Source organism: Nicotiana attenuata, unplaced genomic scaffold (genome assembly GCF_001879085.1).
Source record: "Nicotiana attenuata strain UT unplaced genomic scaffold, NIATTr2, whole genome shotgun sequence".
NCBI lineage: Eukaryota > Viridiplantae > Streptophyta > Magnoliopsida > Solanales > Solanaceae > Nicotiana > Nicotiana attenuata.
The window spans coordinates 7,982-32,264 of NW_017672372.1; the positions used below are offsets into that span (position 1 = coordinate 7,982).

A 24,283-nucleotide genomic window follows, 5' to 3' on the forward strand; every position below is an offset into this window, starting at 1 on the left:
TTCCTTACTCGGATTTCTGGATCGCGGACTGTTAAATAGAGTCAATAATTTCCTCGATTCGGGATTCAACCGGTGACTTGGGACACCATTAATCTCCTAAGTGGCGACTCTGAATCTGTCAAATAAACGAATCCCGTTTCGATTGTCACTTCAAGTTGGAAATAACTCCCTTTATTATACCCTTCACGGGGTGTAGTGGAAAAAGGAGGTGTGACATAAGTGTAGGAGAATGTGACGACCCGGCCGGTCGTCTTAAGAATTAATGCCTCGATCCCCTATTAACTGCTTTCCCCAAGTTTATTTCTTCTATTTTGATTTGCCGGTACGTTCAGTTTTGAGTTTCGGAGAGTTTTGGGACACTTAGTCCCTAAATGAGAGCTTAAGTGTTGGAAAACTAACCATAGTCGGAACAGTGTAAAGACGGTCTCGGAGCGGAATAAGATGGTTCCGTTAGCTTTGTTAGGTGATTTCGAGGTTCGGAGCGTGTTCGGAATGTATTTTGGAGGTCCGTAGCTAATTTATACTTGAAATGCCGAAGTTTGAATTTTTGAAGTTTCCGGTCTGATAGTGAAATTTTGATCCGAGGGTCGGAATGGAATTTTGGAAGTTGCAGTAGCTCCGTCATGTCATTTGGGATGTGTGTGCGAAATTTCAGGTCATTCGGACGTGATTTGGTTAGGTTTTTTATCGAAAGCGTATTTTGAGGGAATTTGAAGTTCTTAGGCTTAAATCCTTGATTAATTCGAGTTTCCGACATTGTTTTAGGTGGTTTAAGGATTGGTACAAGTTTGAATGATGTTATGGGATACATCAGTAGGTTTGGTTGAGGCCCCGAGGGCCTCGGGTGTGTTTCGGATGCTCAACGGGACATTTTGAGTTGGAAAAAAATTGCAGATTTTGCTCAGGTCTGTTGGAGGCATTTTCTTCTTCGCGATCGCGTCCCCCTTCTCGCGTTCGCATAGAGTGAATTCGGAGGGGGACCAATTCCTTATTCGCGATCGCGTGAATTGGTTCGCGATCGCATAGCTCTGCCCCTTTCCTTCTCCGCGTTCGCAGTACCTCTTCCGCGTTCGCATAGTAGAGGCGAGAGCTGGTGGTTCATTGCCCTTTTCTTCTTCGCGTTCGCGTGACTTCAATCGCGAATGCGTAAGCTTGTTTTATCCTCTCTCGCGATCGCGTGCCTTTCCTCGCGTTCGCATAGGCTATTTTTCTGGAGCCTTCATTTTACTCTTCGCGATCGCAGGCCTTCATTCGCGATCGCGATTCACAACTTACCTAAGCAGATATAAGATTTCAAAATCGAGGGTTTAGCCATTTTTACCAAAACTCAAGCTTGAGAGCTCGAATTTGAGCGAGATTTCGAGGGATTTTTAGAGACATTGATTGGGTAACGATTCTAAACTCCTTTTTGCTTGTAACCCACTAATATAAGCGTAAATTCCTCCTTTAATTTCGGATTTAGAATGAAAAATTGATAAAACTTCAAAGACAGAATTATTGAGTTTTGAGCGGGTTTTTGACATCCGATTTGGGAGATTTTTGTATGGTTAGATTCGTGAGATTACGAGGGTTCTGAAAATGTTAATTTCACCCGATTTCGAGACGTTGTCCTGTGGGGCATTTTGGTCATTTTACCTAATTTCGCGTCTTAACTTTGAATTGAATCGTAGAATCAGGTGCTTGAGATGTTATTTATGATATGTAATTGAATTGAATAGATTTGGGCCATTTGGAGTCGGATACTCATTGCAAACGTATGGTTTCGAGTTGATTTTTGGAACCGGTTCGAGGTAAGTGGCTTGTCTAACCTTGTGTGGGGGACCTTCCCCTTAGGATATGATATTTGATAATTGAAATGCCTTGTACGTGAGGTGATGAGCGCGTACTTGAGCTAATTGTTGAAAACCCGATTTTTACTTTAAGTATTTAAACTGAGTTCCTTTCTCTCCTGTTTTATTCTACTTGCAACTTAGCCTGTTGTTAGTTAGAAAAGCATACTTAGTTGACTTAATTGCCTATTTGCTTAAAAATGCCTTATTTGGATTATGTGCAACATGCTAGGCTAGAAATACCTACTTTACCTTGATATGGAATTTGAATTTAATTGTGTATTTTTCGTGTTGTTGCTGTGTGTTTACTTTGGGACTACGGAACGGTATTTTGGGAGATCCCCCTGCATATATATTGATTTGGACTATAGTGCGGGATACCAAGAGACCCCCGGCACATATAATTCGGGATTACAAAAGATCCTCGGGATACCAAGAGATCCCTGGTACAGATTGAGGATACTAAGAGATCCTCAGGATACTGAGAGGTCCCCGGTTATTATCCTTGTGATCGTTTTAGCCTCTGTTTCGGTTATTGCATTCCTTACTTTCTCGTATTAAATTTTTATGGTTATCTTGCAACTGAATTGTTTATCTTATACTTTTATACCTTATATTTTATTATATCTCAGTAGGGCCCTGACCTTCCTCGTCACTACTCAACCGAGGTTAGGCTTGGCACTTACTAACTACCATTGTGGTGTACTCATGCCCTTTCTGCGCATGTTTTTCATGTGCAGATCTAGGTACTTCTATCCAGTCCTATCACCCCTGAGGCGAGGTGACTGCTCTAGTGACTTCGAGGTATATCTGCCGCGTCCGGAGACCGAGGAGTCTCTTTCTATTCCTGCATTAGTATTTAGCCCTTCTGTATTCTCTGTTCTTGTTAGACATTCCGGAGTTAGAGCTATGTAGTATTTCTTAGCTTGTGATTCATTGGTTTCCAGTTTTTGGGAGTACGTATTGGTTTTGATAAGTTAAGTATTGTGCATGCCGAGCGGCATTTTATATATCGCTTATTTCGGTTATTTATGGTTTTTGATTATTTCTTCCGCAAGTTTTGCTTATGTTTCGCATTGTTAGGCTTACCTAGTCGTAGAGACCAGGTGCCGTCACGACAGTTCACGGAGGGCGAACTGGGGTCGTGATAAGTTGGTATCAGAGCTCTAGGTTCATAGGAGTCATGGATCACAAGCCAGTTTATTAGAGTCTCGCTGATCGGTACGGAGACGTCTGTGCTTATCTACGAGAGGCCATGTAACTGTTAGGAAAATTCCACTTCTTGATTTCCTCATCGTGCTTGATTTCTTGAGGTTTATGCCCTTGTTTCCTTCCTACTCAATCTTATGCGATGCGAACCGCTGGTTATAAATCGAGAATTGAAGAATTGTAATGGTACTGCAGATGTGGTGCGGGATGTTTCTACTCAGTGCACGATTCAGAGATATGATATCTCACTTCCGGCGGAGGAAAAGCAATTGACCTATGAACGTCCAGATTTAGGTAATGGAGTAATGAGACTTGGTAATTTCGAGCGTGGTGGAATTTTTATCTGCGATGTAGTGTCTTCGTCCCCGATTGTATGTGTTAAGTTCGCCGGTGTTATGGTCTTCTGCAATGCGCCCTTGGGGCAGGATATTATGAAATAATATTGGAGAAACGATTGTTGGGTATCGCTGGGTGTGGTGGTTCAGGATTGAATCGGTGTTTCTACTGTCGACGGCTCAAGAAAGATGATCTCCGAGAAGGTTTAAAGTTAGTAGCGATTTGTGGGTGCAAGTGCTACGAAGATAGATTTTATTAAGGAAATAACTGAGTAGCAACGGATGAGGAAAGACATGTGGGGAGAGTCAGGCGGTGGTTAAAATCTCTAGAAGTCCAGGTACAAGAAGTAGAGGTCGAGTGGTCGATTAGAGGGGTGAGCTCCACCAAAGTGGGAGAGTGGTGGATTTGCATATGGGCTTTGTGCTAGGATGACTACACACCTTAAGGAGAGTTTGGAACGACTTGGGAATTTTGGTGATTGATGATTGGGGGTCTACGGATTAATTTGAAGTATGGACTATTATGCGGCAGGAGGTTTGATATAACGGAAATGAGCTGCTGAAATGAGGAAGGGTACTACCTAACTTTGAATTGGAAGGATGCTGCCGCACATTTAGTTGGTGTCCACGAGGAGTGAATGGACTTGTGCCGCAAAGAGATCGGTCGTGCGAATGTGGTTGATGATTCAGAGTATGAAAGGGGTTTTACAGGAAGATTCCAAGAATTTTTGCTGTCAATTGCGCATGGTCATGTCAATAAGAGACAAGGAATCCTGGTGAAATTCAGAGTTGTGTAATAGTGGCCTCAAGCTAAGTGGGAGAGTCCCATGGCCTACGATTGGTTGTATGATTCTCTTCTTGTGAGGTTTCGGGTTATCAGCGTATTGGTAAGTTATTTCAGCCACGGAAAAGAGCGCAAGTGTAAATTTGAGCAAGGAATTGTTAAAGGTATGCTATGGTTGGCTCTATTGGCTCATGCTTAGACTTGGGTGTTTCGTCGAGAGGGTATTCATGTGCTAGAAGATTCATAGAGTTGATTATATTCGGGGCCAAGTCAGAGCGGGTGGCTCTTAACAATGGTCCTAGTGGATTCAAAAGGGGAAAAGCATAGTGCCTAATGATTTCGAGCCTACGGTTAAGAATCAAGCTTTGTAGCAGCTTATGAGAAGAGGCACATAATGTCCTAGGATGTTTTGACTCGCAGTATAGCATTTGGGAGGTATGAAATGGTTCGTGGGATTTGAGACAGCATGGTCTCGTGATTCAAGGTCACTCGGGATGAGTTCGGATGGAGTGTGTTATATGTTGAATGGAGTTAGTATTATTTCTAAGGCAATCAAGAATTAATTTGGAAGAACATAGATTGGTTAGCCATAGTTGAATTGGCATATTGGTGGTAGTGATCATTTCCTTCAACATGAGCAAGTTATGCAAGTGATTTGTGACGGCACGTGTGAGGTTTGTCAATCGCCGTAATTGATGTTATTCAGAAGTATTCCACTGTTATGGCCTGTCATGTATAGGCGGATCCCGGAAGGGGCTATGGTGGCTTAGACCACTACTTAAAAAAAAATTTTGCACATTCTACGGTTATGAAATTTAGCTGTGTGTTGCTATGGTCCTCCTGAAGTGAGTTAAATGAAAAGTTATATCCGATGAGTGTTAATTTATTAGTGGTTACGGAGTCATGATGAAAATCGTGTTCTATCGTATATTGGAATGTTGGTGCAGTGTGCGGTATGGAATTTGAAGTGAGGATCAAGGTTGCAGTTCGGTGTTGACAGGGATGTCGCGAGCTCGGATGAGCAATAAAGGAATTTCGACGTTTAAAGTAAGTTGGTATCGTCTTCAGCGTACCTGAGATTGGTGTTTTGTGAAAAAGACCTTGCGTCCTGGTTATGGATTCTTCAACGCTTCTCAGCATTAGTGCGGCTGGTGGTATGGATACGCGTATCTGTTGTCTGTTACGGAAGGTCGTGGGAACGTGCCCCACAGGAAGATTGTATAAGTGTGGCATGTAGTCACTTGATTGATTGAAGATTTAAATCAAGTATGAAGACGGTGGTGATATCATTAATTTGATAATTTATGCTTGGAGGGCACTCGACTTATTGGGTTGTGAACCGTGGAGGATTGCCCGGTTATGATGATAGTTCTCGTATGTTATGAGAAAAAGGGGGGTTATGACGGACCTTCGAAAGGTTATTAGCCTAGTTCAGTATGATCAGAACCAACTTGAGGTCTGTGGATGGATCTAAATGTGAATATGGGCTCTATATCAGGCCAGATGTGTTCATTTCAGCAATGCGCTCCTTTGGACAAGCAGTCGGGGTACTATTTCGTCATCAGCTATTTCATGTAATGATATATTGCGCTGTATGAGTTGTGAGACGGCTTTATGAAATTCTTATGTGTTGAGGTCCCGCGTAGATATGATGTTATATGAGCAGGATGGCTCTCGAGATTCAGATCGTGTATCGCACCTCAGTTGTGTTTGAGTTTTGTAGCCTATAGAACTATATGTCTCCCCAGGGATGGTATTATGCACTTAGCGTGCTTGTGACCGATAATCGAAATTTTGTTATAATGAGCAGTTTAGCTCGATGTATATCTCCTTATGTGAGTTCTATATGTGGATCAGGTGGCACGCCGCCATGGGTATGTTATTTGGATCGGGTTGCACGCCGCAACAGTGTGATGTTGAGTACAACTTTCTATATGCTATTTTTGTATGCCTTGCTTCCTATTTTCTAAGGAAAGTTCACATTAGTGCGTGATTTGAGTAATTCCTTCTAGAGTTCGTTTTCCTTTTGTCACGTTCGAGTTCATAGCCTATTGGCACGTTGTGGCATCATATGAGACTTTTGATCATGTCCGGGGGTGGCTTATTGCCTGAGCGGTTCGTATTGGGTGAGACGAGATCATTGGATTTAGGATCAGTGCAATCTGATTATATGAAGTATATTAAGGAGCGAAGACCATTATTTGGTTCGGAATGAGGTGATGGTTCTTATCAGGAGTATAGACCAATTGATTTGTTGATTCGGCAGTTGGGTATAAATTTCTACACATCCTTCCATCTTGGCGGTATTGTAAGAGTTAGGGCAAGACCTATGTGGGTCATGAGGTGCAAGGGGAGCATCAGATTCATGGAATTTCGACTAATTTGATCAGAGAATGTTATTGTGGTCCTGTGAGTAAAGTGGTGCAAGGTGTGAATTCAGCTAAGGTATGCAGTCATGTTTTGGTGATGCGGGTAGTTGTTGATACGGTGAGCGTATATTGGAACAGGACTGGCAGAGAATTCTGGATGTAGGGATTGGGCTCCAAGGCGTATTTGCTTAAGTGAAAAAAAGAAGAAGATATCTTCAGATTGATCGAGCTAGGGTACCCAGCTGAGTTGTGGTAGCACGGGTAGGTGCTCGAGGTGTTAAACAGTGGTTTCGGACAATCCCAACACAATTCTTTTCACGTTCGAGGACGAACGTATGTTTAAGTGGGAGAGGATGTAACGACCCGACAGGTCGTTTTGAGCTCTAGCGCGTCGCTCAGCAGTTTGGGGCCATGAGCAGCTTCACTTCAGGTATGTCTCTATGCTCGTTCGAGGACGAACGAATGTTTAAGTGTAGGAGGATGTGATGACCCGGCCGGTCGTCTTAAGAATTAACGCCCTGATCCCCTATTAACTGTTTTCCCCAAGTTTATTTCTGCTATTTTGATTTGCCGGGACGTTCAATTTTGAGTTTCGGAGAGTTTTGGGACACTTAGACCCTAAATGAGAGCTTAAGTGTGGAAAACTGACCTTAGCTGGAACAATGTGAAGAAGGCCTCGGAACGGAAATCCGATGGTTCCGTTAGCTTCGTTAGGTGATTTCGGGGTTGGGAGCGTGTTCGGATCGTGTTTTGGAGGTCTGTAGCTAATTTAGGCTTGAAATGCCGAAGTTTGAATTTTTGAAGTTTCCGGTCCGATAATGAAATTTTGATTTGAGGGTCAGAATGGAATTTCGGAAGTTGCAGTAGCCCCGTCATGTCATTTGGGATGTGTGTGCAAAATTTCAGGTCATCCGGACGTGATTTGGTTAGGTTTTTGATCGAAAGCGTATTTTGAGGGAATTTGAAGTTCTTAGGCTTAAATCCTTGATTAATTCGAGTTTCTGACGTTGTTTTAGGTGGTTTAAGGATTGGTACAAGTTTGAATGATGTTATGGGATACGTCCGTAGGTTTGGTTGAGGCCCCGGGGGCCTCGGGTGTGTTTCGGATGCTCAACGAGGCATTTTGAGTTGGAAAAAAATTGCAGATTTTGCTCAGGTCTGTTGGAGGCATTTTCTTCTTCGCGATCGCGTCCCCCTTCTCGCGTTCGCATAGAGTGAATTCGGAGGTGGGCCAATTCCTTATTCGCGATCGCGTGAATTGGTTCGCGATCGCATAGCTCTGCCCCTTTCGTTCTCCGCGTTCGCAGTACCTCTTCCGCGTTCGCATAGTAGAGACGAGAGCTGGTGGTTCATTGCCCTTTTCTTCTTCGCGTTCGCGTGACTTCAATTGCGAACGCGTAAGCTTGTTTTATCCTCTCTCATGATCGCGTGCCTTTCCTCGCGTTCGCATAGGCTATTTTTCTGGAGCCTTCATTTTACTCTTCGCGATCACAGGCCTTCATTCGCGATCGCGATTCACAACTTACCTGAGCAGATATAAGATTTCAAAATCGAGGGTTTAGCCATTTTTACCAAAACTCAAGCTTGAGAGCTCGGATTTGAGCGAGATTTCGAGGGATTTTCAAAGACATTGATTGGGTAACGATTCTAAACTCCTTCTTTCTTGTAACCCACTAATCTAAGCGTAAATTCCTCCTTTAATTTCGGATTTTGAATGAAAAATTGATAAAACTTCATAGACCGAATTATTGAGTTTTGAGTGGGTTTTTGACATCTGATTTGGGAGATTTTTATATGGTTAGACTCGTGAGAGTATGAGGGTTCTGAAAATGTTAATTTCACCCGATTTCGAGACATTGGCCAAAGGGGCATTTTGGTTATTTTACCTAATTTCGTGTCTTAACTTTGAATTGAATCGTAGAATCAGTTGCTTGAGATGTTATTTACGATATGTAATTGAATTGAATAGATTTGAGCTATTTGAAGTCGGATACTCGTGGCAAACGTGTGGTTTCGAGTTGATTTTTGTAGCCGGTTCGAGGTAAGTGGCTTGTCTAACCTTGTGTGGGGGACCTTCCCCTTAGGATATGATATTTGATAATTGAAATGCCTTGTACGTGAGGTGACGAGCGCGTACTTGAGCTAATTGTTGAAAACCCAATTTTTACTTTAAGTATTTAAACTGAGTTCCTTTCTCTCCTGTTTTATTCTACTTGCAACTTAGCCCGTTGTTAGTTTGAAAAGCATGCCTAGTTGACTTAATTTCCTATTTGCTTAAAATTCCTTATTTGGATTATGTGCAACATGCTAGGCTAGAAATACCTGCTTTACCTTGATATGGAATTTGAATTTAATTGTGTATTCTTCGTGTTGTTGCTGTGTGTTTACTTTGGGACTACGGAACGGTATACCGGAAGATCCCCCTGCATATATATTGATTTGGACTATAGTGCGGGATACCAAGAGACTCCCGGTACATATAATCGGGATTCTAAGAGATCCCTAGCATATATTGAGGATACCAAGAGATCCTCGGGATACCAAGAGATCCCTAGCATATATTGAGGATACCAAGAGATCTCCGGTACAGATTGAGGATACTAAGAGATCCCCGGGATACTGAGAGATCCCCTATTATTATCTTTGTGATCGTTTTAGCCTCTGTTTCGGTTATTGCATTCCTTAATTTCTCGTATTAAATTTTTACTGTTAGCTTGCAACTGAATTGCTTATCTTATCCAGTTATACCTTATATTTTATCTTATCTCAGTAGGGCCCTGACCTTCCTCGTCACTACGCAACCAAGGTTAGGCTTGGCACTTACTGAGTACCGCTGTGGTGTACTCATGCCCTTTCTGCGCATGTTTTTCATGTGCAGATCCAGGTACTTCTATCCAGTGCTATCACCCCTGAGGCGAGACGAGTGCTCTAGTGACTTCGAGGTATATCTTCCGCGTTCGCAGATCGAGGAGTCTTTTTCTATTCGTGCATTAGTATTTAGCCCTTCTGTGTTCTCTGTTCTTGTTAGACATTCCGGAGTTAGAGCTATGTAGTATTTCTTAGCTTGTGATTCATGGGTTTCCGGGTTTTGGGAGTACATATTGGTTTTGAGAAGTTAAGTATCGTGCATGCCGAGCGGTATTTTTTATATCGCTTATTTCGGTTACTTATGGTTTTTGATTATTTCTTCCGCAAGTTTTGCTTATGTTCCGCATTGTTAGGCTTACCTAGTCGTAGAGACTAGGTGCCGTCACGACAGTTCACGGAGGGCGAACTGGGGTCGTGACATCATCACTTGGAAAAGAACCGTCGCCGTAAAAAATATCAAGAGGGGTTATTTTACCTTATTATTCGTTTTTAACATATATAAACATGGCACAAGAAATACACAGACATTCTTCTCCTACCCCACACTTAAAATTGTGCATTGTCCCTAATTCACACCATAAATAACAAGAGGGTAAAAGAAACTCTCTGGTAGCCCAAAGGCCAAAGCACTAGCAGCTTATAGGGTACTCATACTTTGCGGGCATTCCACACTTAGTTCTAACCACCTGGCTTGTTGTTGCATCATTCCAATAGCTTTGCTTCCCATGATCCTAAAAATCAAAAATGATACTACAAAAATAACACAAAATAAATAATTAAAAAAAATAAACATAAAAGAAAGCAGTAAAGGACAATTTCCTTCTAACAAGCGCATGATTTAACGTCGCGGCACGACGTGAACCGCTTTCTGCCTCCACCTCGAGCTTACGAATTGAATCTCAAGTTTTAATTCAAGCTTATGATTATGCTCCTGGTGCGGGACAAATTCTTGTGAGTTAAAAATTAAATAATTTCTCATGTACCTTTTGGCTCTCGATCGAGGAGTGTCACCTTGCCTAGACAGTCTTGAATATTTCAAAATATAAGGCTCATGTACCTCTTCCCTTGACTCCTTTTTTATGCTCATAAAGATCAATTCTTATTTCATCATCCGAACATAATATAGAGACGTGTTTGGACTGAGATCCGACACGCTAAAATACCTGAACTTCAAGACTTTCAACCTTTTTGATACAAATTAGACTAGAGTCAACTAAATTTGTATCCCCAATATCCTTGTCTGACTCTAGTATCATTTCTAACATTGACATCATCAAATTCTAGCTAGTTAGTGTGTTGGTGTTCTACTCTGAACCTTCCATTGGCACCTTAATTTTTTTCTCTAATGCACACTGCTCCTGGCCACTATCCATAATACTAACTTGTTGAGCATTAAAAGCTTCAACAAGTTGACTCACTTGAACCTCCAAGTTGCGAATAGTTGCCTCTTGCCTATGTGTCTGCAGTTGTGTCTTAATATTATTTCCCACAAGGTACCTTAGCATATCCTTGATCTCTTTCAGGTTATCATCCCCGAGTAATTTATTTCTATTAGCTTCACAAGAAAAAGTAGAACCATCATAGTAAGGGGTTGGGAAAGGATAAGAAATATAAGCACAACCATGAAAGTGACCATCTTGACCAACACACACATCACACATATTTCATAAATAAGATTGAGTTGGTGCACATAACTCGCTCTCGGGAACATTTTGATAATTTTGCCAAGGATGGTTTCCTTCGCAATATGTATAAGGATTAAAAGTAGAATTACCAACACCTTAACTCCAATAATTCCAAGATGTCATGTTTCTCAAATCAAAAAGTAGACTAAGATAAAATTAAAAAAAAAAAAGAACAAAATAAAATAAAAGCTCAAAATTGAAACTTAGCAATATATACAGCTACAACTACATTGTTAGTTCCCGGCAACTGGCGTCAAAATTAGATCAAGTACAACTCTAGTCCCAAAAAGGATAAGCGGTCGATGCAAATATAATCCGGTCTAAGAGTCTGGAGTCGAATCTCACGGGGAACTAAGGTTTAGCTACAACTGTTCATTATCACTAAGAAGACAAGCTCGAATAATTCCTAAGTTAGAAATATTAATATTCTTATGTCTAACTAATTAACTAACAAATTAAAGGAATAAATTAACAACTAAAGATACTAAGTGTTGGAGACAAGATTAAGAAGGTCTAGAGTTATGATTTTTCCGATTGTCGGAATCCTTCCCGCTACGTCTATCTATAATTTTGTCTAATTATTCTCTATTGATCGTGAGCACTCAACTTATCGTAATTCTCTCACGAGCAACTACAATAATGTACTAATCATATGCTCTCGAATTATGCTAGCTCGCACTTTTTCACTGCTCACTATGATCACGTCAAAGCTTCTTTATCTCTAATCCCGCATTTAAACCCGCCGAACTGATCTCTCATATACATTAGGAGTGAGGTTGTCTAAATATGTACTCCTTTTCCAGCAATACATAACAAATAGGCATATTTAATTGAGAACTCTTCAATAAACTAAAATAAGCACGTAGTTGAATAAATAGAAAATTCAAAGACTCGGTTATATCACAACGTATCAAGAATTCATTCTACAAATGGTTCTATCAAAACCCTAGATAACAGAATTAGCTACTCATAAAAGTATGTAAAACTACAATACTAAAATTCATAACCAATAATAGAAATAGGAAGAAGAAAGTGAATAACTCGTATGAGAATTATCCGTCTTGCTCCTTGCGTGTTCTTGCCTCCTTAGATCGGATCCCCCTCTTTATGTCGAATTCTTCTCCTTTGGTCGAATCTCCTCCTTTGGTCGAATCCCCCCTCTCAAAAGTGAGTTTAAAGACTATTTATATGGGATAGGGTTAGCATGGGGCGAAATAATACAAGCCAACTTTGGAACAGACTTTTCAGGTCAGCTCGTTCACTCTCTCGTGCGCACGCGAGAGTGAACGAGCGAAGTATTTCTCTTTTTCTTTTTCTTCTTGGTCTCCCGTTCATATCCATGCCTTTTTACCATAATTCGTTGTTTTTTTCAAGATCCCCTCATCTAGCTCGTTCACACTCTTGTATGCACGCGAGAGTGAACGGGCGAAGTTTTTTTTTTATCTTTTTGTCCCGAATCAACTATTTTTGCTCACCTTTTGTCCAACTTGCTCCTACACATAAGAATGCAATTAATGAGCATAATTCATTATAAATACTCATGTAACCTCCCAGGGCGGATTTACATTGAGCGAAGTGGTATCACGGGACACTGCTTCGTCGAAAAAATTAACTAAATAGATGTGCTAAAATGATATCTTAAAATTTAAAACGAATAAAATAATATGGGTGACACCACTGTACAAGGATGCCTCTCTAGTCTAGCGGTTTGATCATGAGATTAAACTTTGTTTCATCAAGGTCGTGAGTTCGATCCACTATATTTAGTTTTTTCTTTTCATTTAAGTAAATCAATTTAAAAATGACTGAACTGGTCACATCTCTTCAATGTACTACCCTAGCCCGAAAGTAAACATATCTTGCTAAGTTCATCTTTACTTATTTGTGACAAAGGTAGCTTTTGCTTTTAGCCTTTTTCCTGCCATAAAATTTGGGAGTTTTTTTCTTAAATCTTATTTTTAATATCTGTTTGTTTATAGAATATAATCATTTTTTGACAAACTTTGAAAACAAAATTTTCAACTCCCAAAAACAGCTATAAAGTAGTTTTTAAAATTTTTTACTCACAAAACTTCAAATTATTTTCATGTAAAATGCATGTCCAAACAAAATTTCAACTTTCAAAAGTCATTTTTCATCTCATCTTCAAAAAATTATTTTTACAAGTTTCATCCAAATTTATGTGAAAATGCTAGCTTAGTGTCTTTCTTTTGTGAACAATGACAATTACATCAATGCATTTAGATTGATTTTATTTGTACAATATTATGATGATTTATTTACGTGTTGATTTATTTAAATGTGACATCTCTTGCGAAAAGTTTTGTGCACGCTACTGTAACCTCCCATATTCATACAAGTTATGAGAAGAAAGTACACCGAAAAATATACATTTTTAGCCGTTTATTAGAGTCAAATTAAGTTATTTCAACGCGACGGAAATGCCTACAAGAAAGAACCAATACTCACACAATTGACTCCTACGCTCCATGACTATTTTTCTTATTCTCCATTCAATACCAACTTCACTCTTCAACAGTCAAGGTCGTCTTATCTAATTATTATTTCACAAAAAATTTATAATGGAAGCTAAATCTTACCCTTGTACATAACTATGGACCTAACTGTTGAAGCCCTGGCAATAGTTCTCCTCATTCCTTGGTAGGTTTGGACTTGGGGGGGAGGGGAGAATAAAGAACGAACCAAAATAGAAGACAGTACTCATTTTTAGGGGTGGACGTGGTTTGGGCAAATCCGAAATCCGATTTTTTTTAATCTTTGGTTTGGAATTTCGGATTATTAATTGAATTTTGGATTTAATTTTTAAAATTTTTGGATTTTAAATTGGATATTGTATTTGGTACATCGGATATTTGGCTATCCGAAAATCCGAAATTTTATATTTTATAGATAGTCCATTATCCATATGCCAATAATAATAAGTTCAATACCCTACCCATTAGATATTATCTCATATATGCAATAGTAATTACTAAGCTACTGTTAGAATACTTTCTATCTGGACATGATTTTACTATTGTTATGTACTTCTATCGGGCGTATTAATGTCTTTGTTGTATTTTTTTTAACAATAATTTCATTATTTGAATGTTATATTTGAAAGAATGCGGCAAGAATGTAGAATTTTTCAGGCAATTTAACATGAGTACTTCATTTGGATGTTCATTTTTGTAAAAAGTAGAAACATCTCAACTTATACGCTACAACAACAACATATCCAGTATAATCCCACATAGTAGGGTCTGGGGAGGGTAGTGTGTACGTAGACCTTACCCCTACCTTGTGGAGGTAGAGAGGCTATTTCCAATAAACCCTCAACTCAGGAAAGCATATGTACCGCAATAATAACAAGAAAACTAGACATGACAACACCGGAAATCATATAAAAGCAACATACATAACAAGATAGTAAGATGATCGAAATGCAAAAATAAATATTAAAAAAAATGGCAGGTATTCAAAGAAACTTAAAATCAAGCAAATGCGAGAGTACGTACTAAAACTATCGGTATAAATAATCTAGACTACCTAACCTACTGTTCTAATTCTCGACCTCCACACTTTTCTATCTAGGGTTATGTCCTCGGTCAGCTGTAGCAGCCATGTCATGCGTATTCACCCCACCCCAACTCTTCTTCGGCCTACCTCTACCTCTCTTAAGGTCCTCCAATTTCAACCTCTCCTTACCAGGGCGTATGTGCTTCTCTTCCTCACATGTCCAAACCATCTAAGTTGTGTGTCCCGCATCTTGTCCTCAATAGGGGCACACCCACCTTGTCCGAATAACTTCATTCCTAATCATATCTAATCTGGTGTGTCTGCACATCCATCTCAATATCCTCATCTCTGCTACCTTCATCTTTTGGACGTGGGAGCTCTTGACTGGCCAACACTCAGCCCCATACAATATAAACGGTTTGACCACCGCTCTATAAAACATACCTTTAAGTTTTGGTGGTACCTTTTTGTCATACGAAACACCGGAAGCAAGTCTACATTTCATCCATCTCGCCCTAATACGATGTGTGACATCTTTATCAATCTCCCATCCCCTTGTATAATAGACCCAAGGTACTTAAAACTTCCCCTCCTAGGGATGACTTGTGAATCCAGCCTCACCTCTCCTTCCACTCCCTAAATAGCACCACTAAACTTACACTCCAAGTATTTTGTCTTGGTTCTGCTCAGCTTGAAACTTTTAGATTCCAGGGTCTGTCTCCACACCTCTAACCTCGCGTTAACACCGTTTCGCATCTCGTCAATCACAACAATGTCGTCTGCAAATAACATGCACCACGACATCTCAACTTATACTCTCAAAACCAAACATCCATAATATCCCAACCGACTAATCCGAAATCGAACTTAAAAAATCCGACCCAATTAATCCGAACTTATTTGGATTGGATTTGGATTGTCATTTCTTCGATCCGAAAATTGAAAATTCAAACCAAAATTCTCATATCCAATCCGAACGGCCCGAATGCCCACCCCTACTCATTTTGTTTTCAATTTTTCGAATAAAAAAGTTTACCTTTTAAGAAATGTTACTATTGCTTTAACATGACATACAGAGCCATACACTCATACTCTAAAGTAAATGAGTACGTAAAACAACACCACCAAAGGATGTGGTACAGTGGATGGGACTGCTCTTCCCTTAACTAGAGGTCTCGGGTTCGAACCCTGGGTATGGAAAAATCCTTGGTAGGGAACGCTTCCCCCTGAAAGGGGTCCTACGCGGTGCGAATCCGGATATAGTCACCGAGTGGGAAACCAAAAAAAAAAGAGTACGTAAAACAACAAAAACAATTGTATTTAATCAACCATGAGAAGCTTACACAATATCAAACTTAGAAACAAATATCAACTCCCACTAACAAAGAGAGGCACTTTTGCCTTGGGCTGGACCTCTCTAAAACATACTACTACAAATTAAAAGAAGGATATCCCTCTATACACAATTAATAAACCCCCAAAAAATTAAATTTTAGTTAACTTATTTAGTTATAATGTAAATTCTTGAATCTTAAACACGATTTAAGAAAATTTTCTAGGATTTAGTGAATAATAATGAGGTAGGCTATTGTTATAAGTGACTTGATTAAGTTCTCTTTGGGTATGTCCTTGGATCTTGGTGTTTGACGAAAAATGTCTGCTTTGTCTGTTTTTTCTTCTTGGATGTGAAGAACGAGGGATAAAAACTCCAGTTCCTTTGCTTTCTCTTCTACTATTCTGCTCATTTACATATGGTGTTCTTATAGCTGGATGGATTACTTGTGAAAATACCTGAAATTTTTTAAAGACAAAGACAAAACTCACAAGTTTAATAAAGCTGAAATTTGAGATATATATAGGATTAATTTCACTTTGTCATTCACTTCATTTATTATAACAGTAGAGTTACAAAACTATTTTTTATCACGTAACTAAACTATTCACGAAATGCTAAAAAAATTACTAAGTCAGAAGGTCAAATTATGGGTCAATATATCATTTGCCAATTGCCATGTCAGCACTTTGTCACGTTATAAATTCCATTTTAAAAAATAAAAAAGATTCACGGTGTAAAATTTATCACTACCCATATTCTAAACAAAGACAATTAACAAAAATATATTAATGAAACAAAAGAGATGATTATAGTACTTATAGAAGTATAAAAGTTGTTTACAAAAAAAAAAAAAAAGATTAATACAACAAATTGTTGGTGTGTATTCTCTCTCAAAATGGAGTTCCCTAATTTTGTCCTTTTTTAAATATATTTTTATATCTCCCTTTTATAACTTAATATACTAGAGATCGGTGCTTCTATGTATGAACTTCTAGCATATTATGCTGGAACTCCAACACACGGAAAGTTCCAGCATAATATACCGGATATTGGAGCACCTGTGTTTGAATTTCCAACATATTATGTTGGACCAGTATATTATACTGGAACTCTAGTATTATAATATGCTGGAGTTCCAGTATACTTATCCTGAAACTTCATTATATTATACTGGAGTTCCAGTATATTATGCTGGAGTATTCGAATTTTGATCAGTATTTTCGTTCAGATTTATCTTTACATGAAAAGTGGTCAAATTTCGATTACTTTTGAAACTGTGGCTATTTTTGAATGACCACTTGTAACCACTTGTAAAGCTGGCTATTTTTTAATTCCTCCCGTAGAAAAAGTTATATTGTCAGTAGATAAATTTGAAAGAAAAATTGAAGGGGAACATGACTTGCTACATTTACCATTGTATCATAACACAAAATTCTTGAGGACATCCTGATCCACCCGATTCATGAATTAGACAAGGATAAACAAGTTGGGAGTCCAAATAGCGCCCATGAAGGGGTTGACCCTTGGTAAACGTCACAACCGATGACATATAGCCTTTATTATAATTATAGAAACTATATGGCAAAGATAACTAAAATAATTGTAGGGGAAAAAAAGAAAGACGACTTGAATAAGAAAAAAAACTTGTAGTTTGAGAATTGAAAGAGAGGGGAAACTCAAAATGTATGGTACGATACCTGAAGAGAGTGAGGAGAAGGGCGATAAGCAGAAGAGTTTTCATCTTCATCATCATCCATTATTAAAAGAGAGATTTGCTTGCTCAAATCTGCAAAAAACAAATCATCTTCTACTTCCATTAATAAGTAACAACTTTACAACACAGAAGAAGACTAGCTTGTATTAGTTCTCTTTTTTTTCCTCTTTTGGTGCTTTAAGTAGGAGGGATTTAAGTAGGAGGGATATAGTGTAATAAATAGGAGGGGAAATAAAGCAAAGAATGGGCTAAAAAAAAAGAGTATACATGTGGGATGGTAGGGTCAAGAATGACAGCTAAGTCAATCTGTGCAAGACCCACAAAAGGATATCAACAAAGTGTAATGTAGATTTTAACTTTGTTCTGTGGAATAACTTTTACACTAGATAATCTAAAAAATACTCCTAGTAATTATGAATAATTATTCATACTAAATGAAATTAGTGATTTTAAAAATATGACAATCACATGTTACAATAAGTTTAAGTACAGAACTCTCTTAAATGATTAGTATACCACAACAACATACTCGTGTGATCCTACAAGTGGGCAGGTCTAGATAGGATGGGGTGTACGGCAAACTTTACACTACCTCATACCTTACCTCGTGTGAGGTAGAGAGACTGTTTCTGGTAGACCCCTAGTTCAAAAAAAGTGTTATCAAAAACAGTTTGGAAAAATACAAGAGTTAAAAAGTTATGAAAAATACTGAAAAAAAGAAAAGTTTTGACAGCAAAAATAGTAAAGATAACCAACATAAAAGAAACATTGGTAGTAATTAAATTAAATTGTTTATATTATCCAGATGAGAAAGAGTAACAAAAGGAAAAAGAGATGAGGATTGAAAAATCTGCACAGCAGCAACAGCCCACGCTTTAATAGATCAGATATCTCATCCAAAGGTAGACTACATGATCCTTGGCCATTATTATACTTACAAGGATTGGTTGTGACTCTCTTGGGCCTCTAGAGTCGAATTAATATTTTTGACACAGAAATATAAATACCATAAAAATTAAATAATTAAAATTGTAATAAATATAAAAAATTTAATAAATAATTTCAAAAGTATAATGGAATTACTGATAAAAATCTAAAGATTGAAGACTAATTAAATTTAAATTTTGAATACGCTTTTGTCATCCACTACCCTCAAACTGACTCTCACTGTCCTCTCTTTTCATCCACCAGTAAAGCCCCAACTTGCATCAAATTCCTATGGTTGCAAGTGTATGTATGTCACTAAAAGATGGAAATAGCTGCAGTCATTTGGCTTTGTCACACTAGACAATGAAGAAAGTTAAATTATTGTCACTTATAAGAATGATTATTTATCACATATACCTTTTGTTTTATTTTTAATAATTTCTCGATCAGGGGCGAAGCCACCTTTCTATAAGGGTGGTCAACTAACCACCCTTCACCGAAATATTACGAAAAATTATACTGTGTATATAAGTATAATATTAATTTTAGATGTGTAAAATATATATTGAACACCCTTTGTCGGATTTTTTTTTTTAGTTCTTCAAGTCTGAACACCCTTGGAAATATTTATGGCTTCGCCACTGAGAACGATCGATGAATAATGTATTAACATAATTACATTACTAAAGAGCTAATTATCTTGTTTAGTCGCAATTGGCAACCTCTTATTTGTTTATTCCACATATATCTTTTTCTTTGATATCTAAAAGTTCTCCAAAAATACGAGAAGCTGAACGATTTTGTAACATATTTCAAACTATAATTGGACTATGTTCAACAACTCAAGAATTTAGAGTATATCTTATGTTTCTTTCCATTGTTTGAGGTAAATAGTACGTCTATGTAAAAAAACGATTAATGTTACAATTATTTGATTATATAAAAGTACTCATTCCAACATAAGCATCTAAATAATGAAAGGTCATTAAATTCCAAAAAAGTGATCCAGAAAACAATTTGACCAAAAGTATAATTTGGAAAATAGAATAAGTGAAATTTTGTGGCTAATCAAATTAATGACATCATTTTATAATTTTCCCCGTACTAGAATTAATTAGTAAAAATGAACTTGGTGAAATGATCTTTCGTATACTGTGTTCCTTCCATTATATAACAAAGTGTTTCTAGATAAAATTCTTAGTATTATTTTTTTTCCCTCCTATTTATAACTATAACATTTCCGACTCAAACATTACCCTAAATCATAAGAAAATCGTAATGACAAGTGCATTCGATATAAAAAGTTTTTTCGTGCATTTACATGATGCTCTACTACTAGTGTTTGCTACTACTTCTAGTAGCTTTTAAAATACGTAAAGAAACTAATTTAGAAAACTAACAGGATTAGCTAAGTTTTCATTTGGAAAAAGTAGAGGCAGCACGACACAAACTTGATATACCTATCACAATAATTTAGCTTACAAAAAAGAGTTTAAGAACTATACACTAATGGTTCTTAACACAAATAGCTGACCAAATATACTGTTTACTTTTCCTAGTCAATATACGTAAATTATACATATGACATACATATATTATATATCCGTCGGTTATTTTTAATTTAAGCGGTTGGGTGATCGACTATTTGGGTTAACTCTTCTAAAAATTATCTGGACAATAAAATCATTTAGAGGGATACTCCTTGCTACTAACTCTATTTTATAAAGGTTATCATAAATGATAAGTAATTTACTATATATTATCGATTAAATTACACTAAGAGCTTGTTTGGAAAGCCACCTTGGAAATGGATTTGGGTGTAATTACACAGTTGACATGTTTGTTTGGCCAAGTAATTACTTGGTCAGCATGGAATTGGGTGTAATTCGAGGGGTGTAATTACACTCTCCAATTCTCAAGTGGAGGTGAGAATTGATGGTAATTATACTGTATAATTACAAGGTTTCTTTTTAGTTTCTTTCATTTTATTTTTATTTGTATTTATTTTCTTTATAACCTTTTATTTCTATTATTTTAATTTTTAATTTTATTTTACTTTTGAATTTCTTTTAAAATTTTAAAATATATTTTTCTTTGTACATTATTTATCTTTTATTTCTAATCTTTACTTCATGTAATTCCATGTTATTGCTTATATTTTATTTTTTATTTATTTTATTATTCTATTTTTTGGAACCACGCCTCCTAATATTAAAAACAATGAGTCAAATTAACAAACTTGGCATATAATGATTAATGCAATTAAAGTAAAATTTTGTTGTTGAATTAATGTGGTTATAAACTTATCATGTTTCCTAATCTTAAGTTGTGTTGGAACTTTCTATTGTTATGTTGGTATTTGACATATGTTAAACTATTTTATTTATTTTTTGAATTTTGAAATTTCGTCATATTCATGGTTCCAATTTACTTGTTTTAGTAGTATTGGCTCACATTGCATGTTGTTCATTTTTTAGTTAGAATTGATAGATTAGTTTTGTCAAATATTTGAATAATGTTATGGCATTATATTTATAAATATTAATTTATTTTATCAAACATGAATTCCATGACGGTCTTACAAAACGTATATTTTTAGTTTTTGCACGTATCTAAACTAAATATTATTAATTTGAAATATATATACAAATTATTTTTATAATATTAGTTATAAATATATGATTACTAATTAATATATATTCACCAAAAAATATACATCTTAAATACCAAATAAAATATTATTTATACTTATAAAAATTTATAGGCATATATTTATATATTAACTTTTACGTTTTGATAATTACTTAATTTAAAATTTAATCTAACTGTGTAATTACACTTGTGCAACCAAACAGTAAACTTGTAGTTACACTATAATTACATTATGACAAACAAACATGTCGTCGTAATTACAAACCTGTGTAATTACTACGCTGTGTAATTACTACCCTAGCAATTATACCAATTCTAATTACTTGGTGGCTTTCCAAACAGACCCTAATAGTATTAAAAGAATTACACTGTCATTGAATATAACTTAAGCCCAAAAAACAACATACTAGTACTTTTTTCAAGAATTAATAGAAAGTACCGAGTGCTTCACGGTCTTATCTGTAATCACTTGCAGAGGAAATTATATTTAGATCAGATATTTTAACATTGAACACATGCCGTTGAGTGTGCGAGAGGTCCATATTGCGATTCCTTAAAAGGAAGTAGAATAATTGACTATACTTACTGCCATACAAAAATATACTCCCTCCGTTCACTTTTACTTGATATATATACTAAAAATTGATTTTCATTTTTATTTGTCACTTTACGCATATCAAGAGAAGACAATTTTTTTCTGTTATACCCACATTATTTATTACCCATTTCAAATTATTTTTAAATCCAATAAAATATGTATCAATTAATACGAATATCATGATAAATTATGCACTTCATTTATTATTTTTTAAGGGACGTGAAAAGTCAAAACTTGCCAAGTAAAAGTGAACAGACGATGTATATGCCAACTTTAGTTAGAACATAATTAATTGATCGAGACACTTGGAACTTGAATTTTGCTGAGGAATAAAAGAAAAGAAAACAACTCCCGTGGAATTGCTTTTCACATAGTATTTCCAAGCGAAAGAAAATATGAAGGAAATCAACCGGAAAATTTGGTAAGCACGAATTATCGAGGTACACGCAAGTTGATTCAAACTACGATTATAAAAAGTTATATATATTTATATGATATTTGTTAAGTAACCGTAACCAGAAAACAAATTTAAAGAAACACTTTCGAGTTGTTCAAAAGTCACATACATTAATCTCAAGAATTTAATTATAATACAAACCCAAAGGGACTAATGTGCTGCTTTACTTTTTCACACAAGAACAAAGTTTTGAACTCCATAACTAAAAAGAAAATACTTATTTTTTGTTGAAAAAGAAATTACTCTTTCTACAATATGAAAAGAAAGTACTTATTTTGTTGAAATGGAAGAAAATACTTTTTCTACATCATGAAAAGAAAATACTCATTTTATTAAAATGAAAAAAATATTTTTTCTATATCAAGAAAAGAAAGTACTTGTTTGTTGAAATGAAAGAAAAAGAAGACCTAGTCAAACCAGTTACAAGAGAAGAAATACTTCAAGCAATTAAGGATATGCCCCATGATAAGGCTCCAGAGTTGATGGTTTCCCAGTAGAGTTTTTCACAAGACATTGGCAAGTTGTTGGTGATGACATATAAAGTTGTGAAGGAATTCTTTGTGACTGGGAGGTTGCATAAAGGAGTCAGTAGTACAGCTGTAACTCTGATCCCTAAAGTGCAAAATCCTAGTCAAGTGAAGGACTATAGGCCCATAGCATGTTGTACAACTCTATATAAAATTATCACAAAGGTCCTTACAGCAAGACTAAAAGCAGTCATTGGAGATCTAATTGGGAGATCACAGTCAGCTTTCATTGAGGGTCACAGCATCACAGATAACATCTTGTTCACACATGAATTGTTCAAAGGTTATAACAGAAAGGGCATCTCTCCAAGATGTGTCCTCAAAGTAGATTTAAAGAAAGCCTATGACACAGTGGAATGGTGTTTCTTAGAAAGACTGTTTAAGGATATGGGGTTTCCTTATAAATTCATAGGATGGGTAATGGAGTGCATTTCATCAGTTACTTATTCCCTCAACATAAATGGTGGTCTCACAATTCCTTTTAAAGGCAAAAGAGGCATAAGGCAAGGATATCCAATGACTCCCTACCTTTTTGTCCTGGCCATGGAGTATTTGAAAAGGGAGTTCATGCAAATGATGAAGAGGAAAGATTTCAAATTCCATCCTAGGTGCAAGAAATTGGGAGTGGTACATGTATGTTTTGCAGATGACCTGCTAATGTTTTGCAAAGCTGATATTCAGTCTGTTAGACTACTAAAACAGACATTCCAGAAGTTCTCAAAAGCATCTGGTCTTCAAGCAAATGCTGAAAAGAGTGTTGTCTATATAGCTGAAGTGTCAAATTGGCATAGAGAGGAAATTCTGCAAGAGTTAAGTTTCCCTGAAGGTAGGCTTCCTTTCAAATACCTAGGGGTACCTTTGGACTCCAAAAAATTAACCATTGCTCAGTGTTGGCCAATAGTAGAGAAAGTAACTCAGAAAATAAACTGCTGGACATCAAGATTGCTATCATATGCAGGGCGCCTTCAATTGATAAAATCTGTATTATTTAGAGTGCAATCCTATTGGTCTCAAATTTTATTATTGCCAAAGAAAGTGATGAGGATGATAGAGGCAATATGCAGACCACCTGTGGACTGGCTCAGCTACTGTGTCAAGAAAAGCTTTGGTTTCTTGGGAAACAATTTGCTTGCCATATAGTGCAGGAGGTCTCAATGTAATGAACTTACTAGTTTGGAACAAGGCTGCTATTGCTAAGCACCTATGGGCAGTGGCAAAGAAGAAAGACAGCTTATGGATTAAATGGTTGCACGTCTATTACATAAAGAATCATAGCATTGAAGATATGCCTACTCCTAGGAATGCAACCTGGGTAGTTAGGAAGATCGTTGAGTCAAGGAAGATGATAAACGAACTTCAAGGCATTCAAGGCAACCTGGAGAGCAGACTGATCCAGCTACAGAGGGGTGAACTATTCAGCATTAAAAAACTGTACAGGCTTCAATACCCTCACTACCAAAAAAGTTCAATGGTA

The 24,283-nt window shown here is 36.9% G+C and overlaps 2 protein-coding genes across 2 annotated transcripts in view; one reads left to right on the plus strand and one right to left on the minus strand.

The window, feature by feature from the left end:
- Window positions 1-15,895: 15,895 nt before the first annotated feature.
- LOC109212958 lies at window positions 15,896-17,850 on the minus strand. The gene is made up of 2 exons (XM_019376695.1): window positions 17,632-17,850; window positions 15,896-16,389 (listed from the first exon to the last, which is right to left on the minus strand). The coding sequence occupies exons 1-2, from the start codon at window positions 17,749-17,751 to the stop codon at window positions 16,141-16,143; spliced, it is 369 nt and encodes a 122-aa protein (XP_019232240.1). The 5' UTR covers window positions 17,752-17,850; the 3' UTR covers window positions 15,896-16,140.
- A 4,962-nt stretch (window positions 17,851-22,812) lies between these two features.
- LOC109212957 overlaps window positions 22,813-24,283 on the plus strand; it is a 2,006-nt gene continuing 535 nt past the window's right edge. The window contains exons 1-2 of the mRNA XM_019376694.1: window positions 22,813-23,635; window positions 23,955-24,280. Coding sequence (XP_019232239.1) covers window positions 22,813-23,635; window positions 23,955-24,280 — 1,149 coding nt within the window. The remainder of the gene's footprint in view (window positions 23,636-23,954; window positions 24,281-24,283) is intronic.